The sequence below is a fragment of the Apostichopus japonicus genome, chromosome 3, assembly GCF_037975245.1.
Source record: "Apostichopus japonicus isolate 1M-3 chromosome 3, ASM3797524v1, whole genome shotgun sequence".
NCBI classification, from domain to species: domain Eukaryota; kingdom Metazoa; phylum Echinodermata; class Holothuroidea; order Aspidochirotida; family Stichopodidae; genus Apostichopus; species Apostichopus japonicus.
The window spans coordinates 2,056,502-2,074,673 of NC_092563.1; the positions used below are offsets into that span (position 1 = coordinate 2,056,502).

Consider the following 18,172-nt stretch of genomic DNA (forward strand, 5'->3'; position numbering starts at 1 on the left):
CATCCAGTAATTGAAAGACATGAACGAGTGAAAACTTGATCTCTAGATCCTCTCGTTGTGGTTTGCTATTTTTTCAAAGTACATTAGTTAATTAACAACAGAAAACTCTTTCATCATTTTTGAACATTTTTGAATGGGAAACAGATAAGTAATCGTCATTCATAAATATCGACACCGGTAGGTCTTAAGGTATATGTCGGTATTAGGGCAAGTATATTACTAAGTATTAAAGTAACTATACAGAACTCAGAAACTCAGTACATTTATATCTTTTTTTTACAGGCATTTTATTTTGCCGGTGTCAGTCTTTTGACGTATGCCTGTGCAGCCATCTTCTCTCTTACCGTGGAGTTTCCATTGGTCGGTCTTGAGAAGTTGTTCATACCAAGAAACTGAACAACTTATTGCGATCATTTTGTGATATTTAATGGGAAAAAATTGTCCAATCTGGGATGTCTGCATTTCTTAAGTGTCTTGATGAAAAGTGATATATTTTTTATCCTCTTTTTTGATATTGATTTGAAATTTGATGGTAGAAATCAGATGGCCAGGGATTGTTATTTCTTAAATGTTACATTTGATTATTTTTTTAGTATATTGAATTTACAAATGTTTATAGTTGTCAATTTATAGGAATTGGAGTGATTAGTGTGAATGTTGGCGCAATACAACAGATCAGCTACTCCTTGCTCACTGAAGGCACAAGGTCATGAACGATACCATATTTCATAAAATCAAAGTAATTTTATAATTTGCTATTACATAATGCCTAATAATATCCTTTAACCAGTTACATCATGCAAACGAACACAGTATTCTATCGATCCTCGCAGACAGGATGATAATACAAATATCGTAACCACAACTAATACATCGTATGTGACATAGCTTCTTTACTTCCAAACTTAAGACATATTTTATTTCTTTATGCTTACAATGAAACTGAAGCACCAGAGTAATATTGTTCATGCCAAACACATGTCTGATCATTGTCATGGCAACACTATTGGAATACAGAGAAAAGGAAAACGAGAAATTACATTCATCACGTAAGAGATCAAAATTTACCAATGAATTGGGGTTACAGTTAAGCAATTTGATTGCTGTCGTTATATATCAATGTTTAAACTTTTATAAACTAAGATTCAAGAGGAGTACTCTCCTATATTTTGGTATGTGTCTGCTTAACATTCTATTACTATTTGTAGAAAATTTAGTCATTTTTACTTTGCCCAAAGTTGTATTTGAAAAAGGTTTCAACTTTACAAAAGAATTTTCATCAGATAATCAAGGAATTGTAAAGGTGATTGTCGACCAGTCTACCATATTAATTGTGGTTTTTTTATTTTATTTTTTTCTCATGAAATCTGTCGCTTACAAATCTCATTTTCATCATAAAACCATAAAAGTATTTTTCACTTTGCCAAAGAATTTTAAAGCATAGTTCAACATAAAAAATTACCTGTTTCAATATTTCGTGGGCCTGCTTTTAAATCAATTTTAACTGACCTCAATATGTAATTTTATATATATATATATATATATATCAAAAATATTTTTTTGTGAAATGTAATGAAATATATACTAAATTAGAAATAATTTCTTACTCTCATAGCATTCCTTTACTGTTGTCTGTTCTTTCGAAACGTACCAAAACTCTTCTTTTTTTTGACCCTCCAAATGACCCTCGAAGTTGGTGTTTCCGGAAAACTTCTCCTTTTAAGGCCAGTCAAAAGCCATTTGCTATTTTGGGGAGCATGCATATATTGAGGGGGGTGGGGGAGGGGGCGGGCTTAATTCTAACATACTTGGGGATTACACTGAATTCTATCATACTTGGAGATTACACTGAACTCTACAATTCTACTTGGGGATTACACTGAATTCTACAGTTCCAACATACTTAGGGATTACACTGAATTCAACAATTCCAACATACTTGGGGATTACACTGATACAAGGTTACAATGGTGCCTTTGACCAATAACCCTGAATAAATTCAATCAGGAACGAGCTATTGTCTTGTCCGGACTATACTCTTATCAGCAAACCGTGAGCTGTTGACATTCACACAAACCACTGTTCTTGATATCATATACAGCTAATGACTGTTGGTGATTGGTTTAATTTAAAGGTATAACTTGAGAATTGTACTCATTATCTCGTGGCTATCAAGGTCACCAACCAATCTCTGTATATCAAAAGATAAGTCAAACAGTGCCCTTTGCAGTAAACAAGGGCAGTTAACAAAAACTAATTAGTAACAGCTTATATCTAGACAGAACTTTAACTGATAATCCTATTAATCAGTCACAATGGTAAAATTTATCCCTTTCCAATATCAATAGACTGATATGTACTACATTTACAATCTTTGTTTGACCTACTGTATATTTTACCTCAGTGGTTCCAAAATTTCTTTGGTTCTATAAAAGTATTTCACATATAGTGCGATAGAGCATAGATTGATATCCTTCAGACTGACTATCACCTTCTCCAGCCTCCCCTACCCCATAACCCCAAACCCCCCCCCCCTCGGTCATGGCCCGAACAATAATTGACTTTCCCTGCTATGGGTCAATTTTAGCTACATTGAAGATTAGTCTGATACTGCCTTTGTCCTCAAATCTCAACCATGTGTGAGGTTCCCCATGTGTTAGTACAAACACTTGTCTCTCCACGGAGAGATTTATAGAAGATTAGTCCGATTACTGCCCTGGTCCTCAAATCTCCAATCAGAAAATTATATGTAAACTGATTACTTCAATACAGAGAACTCTGTGTAATGTTTCATCCTCTAACTTAACATATTTTAGAAGTTCAATAGTACTTTTCTATTGTTGTTTTAATAATCTCGGACAGGGATATCATAAATAAATTTGAAATTCGCAAAGGTATCGTTGGCTTAAACAGGATTGGAACCAGTCTTTGCAGGATCCAGTTCTGTGGGCACTGAACAAGAGAGTGTTAGGAGGGGGAGTGTGGGGTGAGGGAGGGCGGGGGAGTAAATGCTTCTTTTCAACCTCACATAAATTCAATCATAGTTATCACAATTTTTGAGGAGAATGTATATATATATATCTCTTTCGAGATCCGGCTTTAGGAATCACAAATGATTTCGAGTTGGTTAGAATCATGTTTGATCTCTAGAGTAAGGCAAAATATGTCACCAAAAATAGAACTGGTATTGTTCGATACAGGTGACAAATGCCTACAGTAGAATTACGACCTTCCTTACCGGTTTCGAACCTTTGGACATACAATCAGCGTCCATAGCCTAGTTGGTTAGGGTGTCCGCGTACAAAGCGGGAGGCCCAGGTTCGAATCCCGGTGGAGGTTGGAAGTTTATTCACTGTTCTTGATTTTCCAACTCATTACGATTTTCATTCATATATATATATATTTATATATATATGCATACATATATATGCATATATATATATATATGCATATATATATATATATCACCAACGGAAAACTTACAGGGAATTTTTAAGAAATTTGAAAGAAAATTGTGTTTGTCCGCACCAAGTACAGTTTGAAATATCAACATGCCAGGACTAGAGAGATGAATAATGGAACATTTGTACGGAAGAACAATATATAACAATAAATGGAACAACAAAGAAAGAATTATTATACATTAATAATATTTTCCATTATAAAAAATTCAATCTCTTGGTATTGGTTAAAGTATGGTACAAAATACAATATAATCAGTCTTTGATTTTTATAATAAACATTTGAGAACAAAAATTACTGGCTTCAGACAATTGAATAATATTTCCAGGAGTGTAGTATAAAATAGACAGCTAAAACAACACAAAGGCAGATTTTTTTTCTGATTTTCATTGATTTCATCAGTTAATGTATGTTAAATTAACAGAAATACTATTACCACATTAAATTCAGGAAAATATTTTATTACCGATAAAAAAAAAAAAAACAGACAATCTGGGGAAAAAACTGGAATGCTACAATTCGGAATAAGAAGACCTGATTTTTCTTATCCTGAAAGCAAACCTCAGCTTAAAATCATAAAATGCACCTGAAATAATTTGCTTTACATCATACAGAGGCCCCAAGGTAGCCACGGCTAGTGTTCTTATTGCAATTTTAACAGCAACACTAAAATTAATTAGGATTTAAATGCTTGGAACAAAAATATGGTCTGCATGTGTTTGTGACATGAAAACTTGTTGCTTTCAGAGTTGCAGAAACTAAATGTGTCATATGAATCCATTAATTGAGATATGTACAGTAACATTTAAATGATACATCTTCTTATGTATGAGTTACGTGTGAGTTGTCTTAAATCTTTGGTTGAGTTAAGGATCCACATTTGTGACATTTTAAGAAAGCAATGTAAAACATGCAGCAGAAAACCAATATTTTATGATAAAAATGAGAAAATGATATTTAAACATTTTATTGAGGTTTGGGATAAATAAAATTAAGTCCATGATAGTGTTTGGAAAATATCCTTGACTGTCTCAGAGTCTGCTATATAACAGAAAAGGAAAAACTGTTGTCCCTAGAGTTAAAAGAAAAAAATGGAATACTACTTATAAAATTGAAACCATGATCAATTTTTTGCTGATCCTAAAAAGAAAATTAACCAGTGAGATAAATTTAATGGTTACATCACTATATAACCATTAAATCACTTTTAAAGGTCATCACTATTGCCTCTAAAAAGCCAAACTTGGCTGACAGGTTTATAAGTAGTTTCTTCATGGTTGCAACTCAAAAACTACTGCAAGACGATGAGACCCACTCACCAAACTATTTCAAGACAATAAGGCCGACTTAACCACATATTCACAGACAACGAGACCGACTCACCGAACTATTCACAGACAATGAGACCGACTCACCGAACCATTCACAGACTATGAGACCGACTCACCGAACCATTCACAGACAATGAGACCGACTCACTGAACCATTCACAGACAATGAGACCGACTCACCGAACTATTCACAGACAATGAGACCGACTCACCGAACTATTCACAGACAATGAGACCGACTCACTGAACCATTCACAGACAATGAGACCGACTCACTGAACCATTCACAGACAATGAGACCGACTCATTGAACCATTCACAGACAATGAGACCGACTCATTGAACCATTCACAGACAATGAGACCGACTCACTGAACCATTCACAGACAATGAGACCGACTCACTGAACCATTCACAGACAATGAGACCGACTCACTGAACCATTCACAGACAATGAGACCGACTCACTGAACTATTCACAGACAATGAGACCGACTCATTGAACTATTCACAGACAATGAGACCGACTCACTGAACTATTCACAGACAATGAGACTGACTCATTGAACTATTCACAGACAATGAGACCGACTCATTGAACTATTCACAGACAATGAGACCGACTCATTGAACTATTCACAGACAATGAGACCGACTCACTGAACTATTCACAGACAATGAGACGGACTCATTGAACCATTCACAGACAATGAGGTTTACTACCTAATTATTCACAGGCACTGAGAACGACTCACAACGTCTGTCAGAGAAAATTCTTTAAATCTTTTCTTTAGAATTCTTCTTGAGGTCTCAACTTGACTGCACAGTGAACACCTTTAACTTTATAACACACTAAGTGGCTATAATGATGACCTTTAACTATATATTGCAGCATTTTTATTAAAGCTTATGATTTTCTTTCTTTCATTAATTTTTTTTTTGGCACATCATAATATTAATCAATGAAAATAAAATAAAAAAGATTTTTTTTCTCCCCTTCAAATTTAAAAGATCTTGCTTTGCACAGAATGTTTTTTAATTCATAATATACACTTCAAGAAACAAAGACAACTCGGGCAGAATGTGACACAAAAAAATTGCCATGAATACAGAAGACGCATGAAGTTGTTATATTCCAGTACTGGCCAAGTCCTATTCCATTGTTCTTTGGTACATGGAGCAGAGACAGCTCACATTCGAGAGGGTTGTCCTCCGGCGATGACCATGTTCTCTCCGGTGATGTAGGAGGCGTCGTCCGAGACCAAGAAAGCTACGGCTCCGGCACATTCCTCTGGCTGGCCCACTCTGCAATCCGAGAAATAATTCAGTTTGATCTGTTTGTCGACATTTCCAGTTAATTGGACAGATATGATGTCATGGTTTATGTACTCAACAGCATTCATTTGATTCATTCCACTCATTCCTTCATTAAAATTTCATTCCAATTTCATTCATTCCAAAAGTTCATTCAAGTGAAGTTTTTATTTTATTAATTCCAAGTTAATTCATTCATTGTTGAGGTTTACTATCGCTTTTTTCCTTCTTCTGGAGATTGGGGTGAGGAGGTGGGGGGGGGAGGGGCATCATTCCTTCGAAAGGAAAATGGTATTTGTCTAAATTTACGTAATCCCAGTAAATCAATACTGCATGAAATTACTATATATGTTGAATGTAATTGTCTGTTAATACCTTTCCAACAGAAAACAACTGATATAGCAATGTACATTACCTTCCCATGGAGACTGACGAAAGATTCTTTTGAAGGACCTCCTCATTTTCAGTGAGCTGCCAAAGACAGGAGAAAATATGATATTTGTAAACCTTTTGTGCACTATTCTTTAAAGATAGGCATTTCGACCTGTCAACATTTTTCTGAAAATGTTAACTAAAACTCTGGTTTGGATGTACATTTTGGTCTTTCATTACTCAGAATCAGGCTGAAACACACATGCGTTATCAGCCCTCCCCTCCCCCACCCTCCCCCCCATGTCCAGCTTTTAGGATATGGTGGGGGACTGTGGCTATAGAGTTGTTCAAGCATTGAAATGTGTTCAAGAAGGTTTAATTGGTCACATATAAATTTTAAGAATAATATCTACCATTTAAGTATACACATAGACAAATAACTTTATTTTGCAGAGTAACATTGAAAACATAGCTGTTGTTAATCTAGACTCCTACCTTAGAACCCCAACAGAGTATCATGCAAAAACAAGAAAAACTCAATGTGAAAATGAAAATATGAATAGTTGCTCCTTTTGTTTGCTTTAAAATATTAACACCATGCTATTTCAGCCGTGTTTTACTATAACGTTTTATTATAAATGATTAATTTCAGAATTAAGTGCTACACAAAATGTGAAACTCTGTCTTATTTTTCTGTTTTTTACCGATTGATACATATTTTATTCTTACATTGTACATTATGAAAGGGAATATCGAGGGAAAAAATGGTGAAACTCACAGTTGAGCTGAATTTGGTCTCTATGATGCCTGGAGCGATACCATTGACTCTGATCCCTTCACCTGATACGGTGTGTGACAGCGCTTTGGTAAGGCCGAGGATGGCTGTCTTACTGATGGAATAGGCACCAAGAAACTACCAAACAAACAAAAGAAATAATAAACAGCAAATGAAGGATAAAAATATATATAAATGGTAGCGATAAATCTAGACGATGTTGTTCAATCAGGAAATCCCCAAGTGTGGGTCACAAACTTGACGGTTAAGTTTCTTTTCAAATGTTGAAGTAACAGTCGAACTGTTTGAACAGTCGAACAGTCGAACATTATGAGCTTTCTTGTTGCATGCGATTAAATATAACAGCAAAAACGTGTCCCAGCAACAAAATTGTTGGTGATTGTATTGAATTTGTTGGATACTAGCTTATTTTACAAGTCTTGATTTATTGAAATAATCTATAATTTGTAGGATTAATTGCAATCCTAATATCATGTTAAACTTGGCAGGTTTGAACAAGTCATCGAGCAAACACAGCTTTAAAATGGTCAAAAGTATGCACCAAAATATACTTCCAATTTTTCTTTAAAGCAGGTCTTGTGGAAGTTCTAACTGCCTAAGTTTGTTTAAAAAAATTAAAAAAGGGGGGACCAAAGAGGTACTATATGGTCAACTTAATGTCTCATAGAAGACAGTTCTAAAAAGGTGATTGTAGATTCTATAGGTATGAAAACTTCACCACAGAGGACCAGTCTTTATATTTCTAGCTCATAACCATGGCAACACAGACAGACTGTTAATGTATAGACTCGTTGCCACAAGACGTTAAACGTTATAATAATATGAAACACTTAAGACAATTTAAGCTAAACTAAACTTTATTAAATAACAAAAATGACTATCTGCCAGTATCTGGTGATTTTTTATACAATAAGCTGAGATCATTTTGTTGTAGATTTAAAATAAATGTGATAACAGTACAGTTGGTACGTTATCCAAATTTACAGACAACTTAAACACAAAGGGATGCCCTCGGAACTTTTCCGTCATGCTTGTGAATCATGCATGCCGCAGGTGAATACGACCAGTTGCTCACACAGGTCCACAGTCTTTTTATTTCTGAAAGTTGGGGTTTATGTCCTCTAGTAGGATTTTGCCAACTTAAGCCATTCAGATTCAGAAGTAAACATCTTAACTTTGTGAGTGATCGACGATATTTACCACAGACAGACATGCAAGACACCAAGGCTAAGTCATCAACAAGGACAACCTTCAGAAATAGACTAGTGCTTCTCATTATATTGATGAAATGCATACATTGAGGGTTTAAAATTAGATATTAGTAGTAAAAGACATTGTATGAACCCTGGTTATCTAACAGTATGTTTGCCTTGACTTATCAGAGCGCAAAGAATGTGATGAACCGTCCTGAAATGAGACGAATAGCTTCCTTCATCGGTATCATGAATTAAAACAGCTGCAATGTTTGATGATGGCCAGTCATTAGCATAAATTTGCATACGTGTGTTATAGTGTATGTTGGTTGAAAATCTAATACCTTGGTAGTACATATTCCATTGTAAGCTGGTTGAAATTTAGTACTTTCTTTCCAAAATGGATCTTTTAAAGTATTGAGAAAAGTCTGTTTTATCATCAAAGCAAATATCAACACTTTGCCAAGACACTACCCAGATTTGCCCACTCTCCTGGTTTGTATCAAATGATCACGCCACTGTGTACTTGCAGTGCTACGATAGTGCGACCTTCATTCTTCCCTAATATTCTGATGTTTAGGGATGGAAAACTTCTATAAATCTTCCTATTTTCTTGAAAGAGACCGATGAGTAGATCTGCTTACCCACACTTGCTTTTCAGTGGATGTACCTATTGCAACTTTTGCAATGAACTATCAGAATTGAAGTTTATTTTGTAAATATCAACTTTTGAAAAACAACAAAACATACACTAATTGATGACAAAATTAATGTATTTCTTTTCCATTTTTCTTCTGCTTATTCTTTTATTTTTTTAGTTAATTATATCAGCATACATGCAGCATAAGAGCTCATTATTGGAAACTGAGGTAACATAACATTGTATCCGTCACTCACATCCAACACAGACACGTTAACTCAGTCTGAGCTATTAGCCCTACCTACCACCGGCATGACTATAAAGTCACTTTGTGAAAATTGAGAACAATGAGGCAGTTAAAATCTAGTTTACTCTGCTTGTCTTTTCTTTATCAAAAGCCTAAATTTAAAAATAGTCTCTTTATCTGTAAAAGTAAACAGTGTAGGCTGCTTCATGCCTAGGCCCACGGCAACCGTGTAAATACAACCTTTGAACCTGTGTTCTCATTACAGGTGTAAGAACAGAGGGCTCTTAAATGCCCGAGGCATTTAACCTCTACGCATGCGTCGACCACGAAGGGCAACGTGGCAAGGCCTCGAATATGGAGATGTCTCCCCTCCTAGACGGGCGACGTTGCATCACAATTGGGAAAGGAAGAGCTATTTTTAGGAACGCAAAGCACATAATAATCAGATTAACCTTGGTACTTACGTTAATCGGTAGGAAGCCAGCTATCGATGCTACAAATACAATCGAGCCGCCTCTAAAAATAGAAGAGAAAAAGATAAGTGACGCTCACTGCCAAAGATTCTAAGAAGGGAAAAAATATATATATATATTTTACATTTAGCGGACAAATACCACAGAGTTTGTTGAAGTACGTGCCACATACACGCCACATAAAAAACATGCAACATATACACCGGAAGAAGGTACCATTAATAATGTCTGAATTATATTAAAAACAAAAAAAATCAAATATTAGTTTAATGAAACTATTCATAGAGTGCATTGTAGAACAAGCTCCAAATCCCACAGTAGTATTTGCTTTTTGTAAAACAAATGACAATCAACTAGAGCTGTTGAGGTGGCATACATCAATTAGGGTTGGCATCATCCGCTTGAGTGTTCTCTCTCTCTGTTTTAAGTTGGTGACTTGGTTAAGTCTGAACATATCCAAATTGACATGTTACATCTGATGCAAAAATTGGGTCAAAATTGACAAATTTTTAGACCATTTGAGGGCTTCCTAGAACAGAATAAGGATATGGTTTACTGGTTAGTAAAGAGGCTTGTTGATAAGTGATGAAAACTTTGGGTTCCTATAGTTAAAAATTGTACACGGCTATGATACCAAAAAGTGAAGATGCCACTTAAGGACAATGTGTTGGCTATCCAGTGAGGAGTACGAGTTTAGCTAGGTGTGACTTGTTAAACTTACCCTCTTTCTTGTAGGTATGGAACAGTCTCTTTGGCCAGGAAAAATGTGGATTTTACATTAACTTCAAAAATCTGGAAAAGGTCAAAGAACACAGGGGTTTTGAGTTTTGCTACCGTCAAGGAGATGCATATCAAATGAATATTTATGAGACAAAGTAATTTGGTGCAACACTGCATATTCATGAAGCAACTCTTGAAACCAGCTTTTTGGAACGATGTTCCAATGCTGATATCACTCCATACTGTCGTCTAATATCATGCTTCAAAGCAATTGTACTGACAGTATGAACAGTTCCTAGAGCTTACACATTCCCACATACAAATTGAAACAGGGAAAGGCCAGTGTAACATATCTGTAATTATCATTTTATAGCCATAGATGTGAGATTTCTATGAAAATAGTTTTTTTTTGTAAAAACATTTTATCTTCTTACCTTATCCCAAGCATCTTCCGGTGTCTGTGAAGTCAATAAAATAAAAAAAACTTACCAAATAGTGTATCTTGTACTGATTTAAAACTGTTTTTTGGTTTTGGGGGAGGGGGGGGGGGGCTCCTGTACAATAATTACACAATGCATTGTAAGTTCTTTTGGCAATTTTTGAGTCATAAATAATAAACAAACATTGTAATTCTTGGTTTAAAGAAATTAAAATAAAAAAAATAATAATGACACAACACATTAAAAGTTATAGTAGTCTTTATATGTTATATGAAATCGTTCAACTGATTAGTCAATTAATCAAATCAATTACATTTGCATAAGAGTGATCTTTTCTTTGTTAAAGTTTCTTTGCACTTTGTCTACACATTGCTATCTTTTGTACTACTGTAGATTCCTTGAGATCATTTAATACATGCCTTTTTTCAAGCTGTTTGGTGGAAGTCTGTTTTTAAGTCTGTGGTTTACATTTTGTTTTAATGAGCTTTGCCAAGTGTTTTAGATTACCAATTTAAGGTTTGAGTATTCTCCATGTCAAAGGGGAACATTACAGATTTAATGAGATCGTTGCACAATTCTATGAAGATATGAAGGAGAGAATCCACAGACATATAGACACAGCAGTTTGTTCATCAACCATTCAACTAGAGCTAGCTACAAATTTCCTTCCAAAGTCACTCATTACATCTCACTCGACACAGTAGATCGCCCCATCAACCTTCAACACAGAGTATCTAATGTATTTTGAAGGGACTCATTAAAACCTCACTGGACATAACATCCTCATGATCATATCCTTACAGTCTCAAAGGCAAGGACACTGGGGTTGAGCATGGACCAAGTTTGGTGTTTGTGGCCAAGCTCTCACTGGGGTTGAGCATGGACCAAGTTTGGTGTTTGTGGCCAAGCTCTCACTGGAGTTGAGCATGGACCAAGTTTGGTGTTTGTGGCCAAGCTCTCACTGGGGTTGAGCATGGACCAAGTTTGGTGTTTGAGGCCAAGCTCTATCTTGGCCCTCTTGGGTGAAGTATCTTAGAGAGTACCACAGAGAGAGAGCAACTGATACACTGACATATAATAACAATAGCCTCTTGGTATCATCATATATAACTCTTATACTTACGTCTAAAATAGGACCAAAGTATGGATTAACAGCTGCATTTGAAACCAATATATCAATTCCACCAAAGTGATCTTTTGCCTGAAGAAGAAAGAGAACGCATCGTGAGAAATATGGACTACTGTGTTAAAGGCATGAATGGGTCAGTGGAAACGTTAACGATGTGACTCGACGATGAAATTTAAATGAAGTATGTCGTATTCGTAATTGCAATAGTGGGGGGGAGGGGGGGTTGGCAGGGAGACAAAAGTGGGGACAAGAGGAAAGTATTGTTAATGTGAAGTGTGTCTCATATTCAGACTGATATATTATATCTAGAACATTGCAGCAACAGTATATCTTTTGTCTGTGTTTTAAGTTGATTACCATATTTTTTTCTTTTTTAAAAATTATATGAACTCTTAAAACTCCCTGGTAACCATAGGGACAACAAGACCACTGAAGCATTTGTATCCAATTTGACAATGACACTTCTTCCTAAGTTAATAGACCTTGTTGTAGTAATTTGATACTTGGTATTCATGAAAGTCTTTCGAAAGAATCAACTAAAAGTGCGGCATTTCTTAACCAAGGGTGAACACTTGGGGTGCAAGGCAAAAATTTGAGGGGGGTGCAAAGCTAAAAGCATAACAAATTTCCTGAAAGAGAAAACCATGTATCCCATGAATAATGCCCAAAGTGTGCATACACAGCTAGTAAAGTGTTCATCCACACCTGGGTAAAAGCTGGTTCAAAAGTTATATTTATCACAATTTGCTACTGTTGCGGAAAAGTTTTAAAAAAAACTTGTGTAGTATAGGTCAGGATCTCAGTCTGAGTTGACTGAACTGAAATAGTTGGTGTCTAATAAATATGAGAGAACTTGAAAAAGAGAATAGTTTTAATTTTACGGTAGTGTCAATCTTCATCCTTAACGCTAACAGGCAACTTGACCTGGGTCACATACAAACAAATAATGCTGTACTATCGATGTAATTAGAAGTTACAGTACTTACTAAGCAGTATCACAACATCACACATTTCCACTATATGAAGTGATTTTCACATCTGTGACGAGACACGTTATCAACTTTTCTTTAGTATTCTGTTCTACAGTCATGCACTATTATTGTCTTCGGTTCCACATGTTGTGTCAGCCCTGCCTAAGAATAGCCTCTGATACATTGCTGAGGGGAGGTATGTCTTTAGGAGGTGGAGGGGGGTGGGGGAGGGAAATGGTTCCTGACGACCAACTGATATGTTAAGATGATAAACAACAAAGTTGATTTGTTCTTCACAAATATCAAGTAATACACAAATCTGCAAAATAGATTTAAGAAAATGTAAAAGAAGTGATTGTCATGGAAACCAATATCTTTGCAACCTACCACTTTCAATAAATTTAACCTATCTTCTTCTTTCCCCACGTGACACGTGACGCCATGAACCTTCTCGATTTTCAAGTCTTTGAGACCTTGTACAGCTTTGTCAACATTTGCCTGTTTCCTACTGCTTATGACTACCGATGCTCCTTCTAAGGCAAGTCGCTTGGCAATAGCATACCCAATACTGCAACAACAAAATGATGAGAAGGAGAAACCATGACAACAATCACAAGTTCAACATGTTTATACATTTCGAAAGGTCATCAGTATACTGTACCTCTCCAATTTAAAAATGCTAAAACATTGCTTAAACATTTCAAAAAGTAATGATCCTTATATAATTGATATTCTAAGTTACCCACAGATGTTTTGCTCTGATGTTGAAAAAATTCAAATGATACAATTTTTTTTTTCGTGATACAAAAAAATATATATTGAGTGTCTAGTCGCAGTTTCAGAGACCTGTGCAATAAGTTTAGCATACACTGTACAGTATGTGGCAACTTTTGGTGACAATTTTGATGAACTTTCAATTCTCTATAAATGAATATTCAATAATCTTTCAAGAGTTTGGCAGTTTTGTTATTTATTAAACATTATCACCATCTCTTGAAAGGTTCTATATTTGATCTGACTTAAAGTAAATGTTGATACTACCGTATACCTTACTCAAAATAATGCCACGCTGTTACAATGGGAGTAAACAGATCTGTAACATTTTCAAGGAAAACAGTTTACATAGTTTCTCTGATAACCAGCTGATTGCGATGTCATCCCACAGACAGAAAGTCAAATAGAAAAACATCCTATGAACTGACTCATTGTAAGTCAATCAACAACAGAAAATATGGCTAGGAAGATATTTAAACAAACTGTAAGAATAAAATGAAATTTCTTCCACTATAGGCATTTGTCACCTATATAGATGTGTGTGTGTGTGTGTAACTTGGGTTCCAAGATGGCTGAAAGATGGGCTTCAGGTTCTTTCCTGATATAACTGTTCAAAGCAGAGTTCTAGGTTGATTCCAGTTACCAATGATGTTCAAGGTTTACTGTACTATTTGTAACGAAACATTCAAAATGGTGTTTTGGTTTGTGACGGTGTGTCTGAGTGCGTGTGCATGGTTTTTCTTTTCAGAGAAAATAGGAAATGTTATTAGCCCTATTTTGACAGCCCCCCCCCCCCTAAGAAAACAAGAATAAGCAGCACAACAGTCTACACACTGTTATGTCTCCACTCAACTTTCTTCAGTTGATCACCTGTTTAACATGATGCATACGTGTGTCATTGGGAGTACAATAGTCTTTGATGGCACTGTCGTCCCTGTATAAGTTTCATAGATAATTTTTTATTACTAAATTATTTTATTACTAAAAATTTAGTTACTAAAAGGTATGATGGTATGACTAAAGCACATTAAGAGAGTCATGCCAAGTTTGCACAACAAACTTCATATTGACGATAGCATTGTAATTGATATTTAGGACTTTAACATATAGTGGTTTCCTTAAAAGTTATAACCCAAGTATCATTAACCAAAGAACAAACATGTAAGATACCAGAGAGCTATTCTTGTATTCTCAAGGGCGAGGTTTATTTACCTAGTTTATCAGTGCGGGTCTAATTCAGTAAGCTCAGAGGATCTAAATAACTTTCTGAGCTTGAAATAACCCAGGGCTGTTAACCAAAAGAGCACAAAGTTCAAACTCAGATATATGGTAACTAAGCTGGCAATGTGCATTGCGGTGATCTCTAGGGTCTGATTGGTCTCAACAGACATGTAAAAAGAAAAAGAGAGATAAGAGAAGGGTTCGAAGAACTTCTGTTTTGGAGAATACAAAAATTGTCAGTTTGTTTTGAATTTGACTCATGCTACTGACTATAACAATCAAGCATTACATGGAAAGATAAGGTACCCAAAACCATGCATACATGCCTAATCTTGTTTTGGGGGCCCAAATAATTAACATATTGGACTAGTGTGGTTAATAGTAAACTGAGGTTCTCACCATATATGTACACATAGATTTCTTAATAGTTGTGTCTAGGACAACTAGAAGAGTACTGTACAACTTTTTTACATATATAATTATTTGTTTCTTGTATTCAGCATATATTCAACATATATTTGATATTACCTCACAATCCCTGACTGAACAATTTGCTAGCTTCAAGCTGATCTACAAATTGCGTGATTTTGTTTTGTGACACAAATTACCGATTATTGAGTGTACATTCAATCTCTGAGTGTTCATGCTGTTCATACAATGTCATGTGACTTTATCTTGATCTGTATTTCCAATTATGAGAGCTTTATTACTTTGATGTTCTGTAGATCATAGAAACAAATGACTTTATGATCTCGGTAGTGAAATCTGTACTTGCGTGCATTTCATCTTTGAATGCTTCCGAGCTGTTAACTCCACAACTTTGCCGAGACCCCTACTTGACAGTTAGACTGAGATATGTCCGATTATGTCCTACAATCACATCACTTGGTCACATATATAAATGCACTTTTAAAGACTCAGAGGGACACAGACTTTTCGTACGAGTACTAATGTATATAGCAACATTTATAACAGCAGACAACCAAAGTATTTTGGAGGAATAAAATTTACCACCTTTAAAACAACTGCACCAAATGAGCATACATACACAACACATTATGATAAGATTATAATCATGTGCCTTGGTCAAATCCAGTGTGGTATTATTTAAATATACATCAGCATCAAAATAACATTGGTTCGCCTATGAGTATAGCTCTGTCACTTCCTGTACCACTCTTAAAAAGCACCCATTACCAAGGGCAGCAATTGTTGTGCCCCTTTATTCAAGCTGGCAGAGGTGTTCTTATAATGATCTTGTTCTTTAAAATTGACAGTTTACTGATCGGACGTCAGAATATTTTTGCCCAGAAAACACAAAACCAAGGGATAGCATACATCACTTACACATGATTACATAACATGAGCCTACAGTACATATAATAAACCAAACTGATTTTGGGCATTGACCTATTCTAGCCTGCTAGCCTTTAAAAGGTAAGGTGACCAGACATCCCAAATTTCCAGGGACAGTCCCCAGATTTCATGTACCGTTCTCAGTTTATGGGAGTCCCCAGATCATTAAAGTGCCATGATTGTCCAAGGTGTAATCCAGTGACGGTACGAATTACTTAGCTTAGGCTAGGTAAGTGAAAACTTGTAACATTAGAATGCCTTCCCAGCAAACACAAAGTTATCTAGCCTAACTTAGACGTTAGAGAACATTATGTCATCAATTTGACATTTATGTTTAGTGTGCAAGTCAAAGCTCGGGTAGAGCTACCTTGACATGTCCTGCGGGATATTCCATAAACAGTGGTGATTTCTAGATCTGCAGTAGACAGTAAGACTTGCTAATGAATAGATGTGGATAGATAAAGATTCAGCCTCCCCGGTAGTAGCTAATCACATCCGAAAACAGGTTAGGCTGGGTAGGCTATCCTGGAGAAAGTTAAGGTTAAGTTAAGACCAATTTATGTACCATCCTTTGCCAACTTACCCTTGTGTTGAAGCGGTAACTACCGCCACCTTTCCTTGCAATCTATCTGGATAAACTTGAGACATGTTGCTTGGTAGAGAAGTCATAGAGGCAGCTGCGTTAATTCCAAGTGGAGACCTTACATTCGTAAGAAGCCTGGAGCCCAAGGTGCGGATCATTGTATAATATAGTATGTGCAGTGCAGTGACGACTACGATAATTATAATTACCTAAACTCAAAGTACAACGATGTGCGGTAGAATCAACTATGTAACTTTAATTTGTTTGTTACTCGCTCAAGCGTCAAACTGCAAATGCGAGATGGTTAACCTTTTACAACAGTTTTAAAACCTAACCTAAGTTGCACTTATCTGCGCAGCGCAGGGGTAACGTTAGTTTTATCTTTGGATATCAAATGTAATTTATGGATCGAACTTGGCACTCGCTTATTTATTCTACTATTACAAATTTAGTTGTAATGACTATAGCTGCCAGTACAGTTGGTAAAGTAAACACAGCACCGTGGTTATAATCATAGGCGTACGAGGCGGGGGGGGGCAGGGGGCAGACTGCCCCCCCCAAATTTCCAGAGGACAAGAAATTCGGGCAAAAGTCCTGAAAAATTCGGGCAGCCTAAGAGGAGAAAAAAAATTTTCTCCTCTTAGGCTGCCCGAATTTTTCAGGACTTTTGCCCGAATTTCTTGTCCTCTGGAAATATATATATATATAAATATGCAGAAGCTTGCCCGAATTTTTTTCAAATTTTTGCCCGACAATTCCATGATTTTTTTTATTTAGCATCATGCTGCCCGAATATTTCCGTGTAACACCATCGTAAGCGCAGTTCATCTTGGCTACCACCCTTTTTGCACGATCAATTTTTTTTCTAACTAGTCAATTGTATACCTGGACCAACGGCGGCGGAACCGGGGGGAACAGGGGGGACGTGCCCCCCCCCCACTTTTCCTCAGGTTAAAAATGTGCCTTTTTTCTACATAAAAATTGAGGTGCCTCAAGTTAGCAAGAGGCCAGGGAACCAGAATGAATACTCGGGAAGGGCCGTTTCTGGCCATCTGAGGGGTTTGTAAAAACCAAAAATTTTCTAGTACGCTCCGCGCCAACCGATGGTGGCGCTCCGCTCAGATAGTCGTACATACAACTTTGCAAATCC

The 18,172-nt window shown here is 36.2% G+C and overlaps 2 protein-coding genes across 5 annotated transcripts in view; one reads left to right on the forward strand and one right to left on the reverse strand.

Moving 5' to 3' along the window:
- LOC139959609 (nose resistant to fluoxetine protein 6-like) overlaps positions 1-4,508 on the forward strand; it is a 17,790-nt gene extending 13,282 nt beyond the window's left edge. For all 4 annotated transcript variants that reach the window (XM_071957367.1, XM_071957356.1, XM_071957347.1 and 1 more), the window contains exon 16: positions 283-4,508. In XM_071957367.1, coding sequence (XP_071813468.1) covers positions 283-396 — 114 coding nt within the window. In that variant the 3' untranslated portion in view covers positions 397-4,508. The remainder of the gene's footprint in view (positions 1-282) is intronic.
- LOC139959623 (dehydrogenase/reductase SDR family member 4-like) lies at positions 3,917-17,336 on the reverse strand. The gene is made up of 9 exons (XM_071957390.1): positions 17,023-17,336; positions 13,476-13,656; positions 12,112-12,189; positions 10,983-11,006; positions 10,550-10,620; positions 9,820-9,871; positions 7,258-7,392; positions 6,523-6,578; positions 3,917-6,098 (listed from the first exon to the last, which is right to left on the reverse strand). The coding sequence occupies exons 1-9, from the start codon at positions 17,178-17,180 to the stop codon at positions 5,984-5,986; spliced, it is 870 nt and encodes a 289-aa protein (XP_071813491.1). The 5' UTR covers positions 17,181-17,336; the 3' UTR covers positions 3,917-5,983.
- Positions 17,337-18,172: the final 836 nt, after the last annotated feature.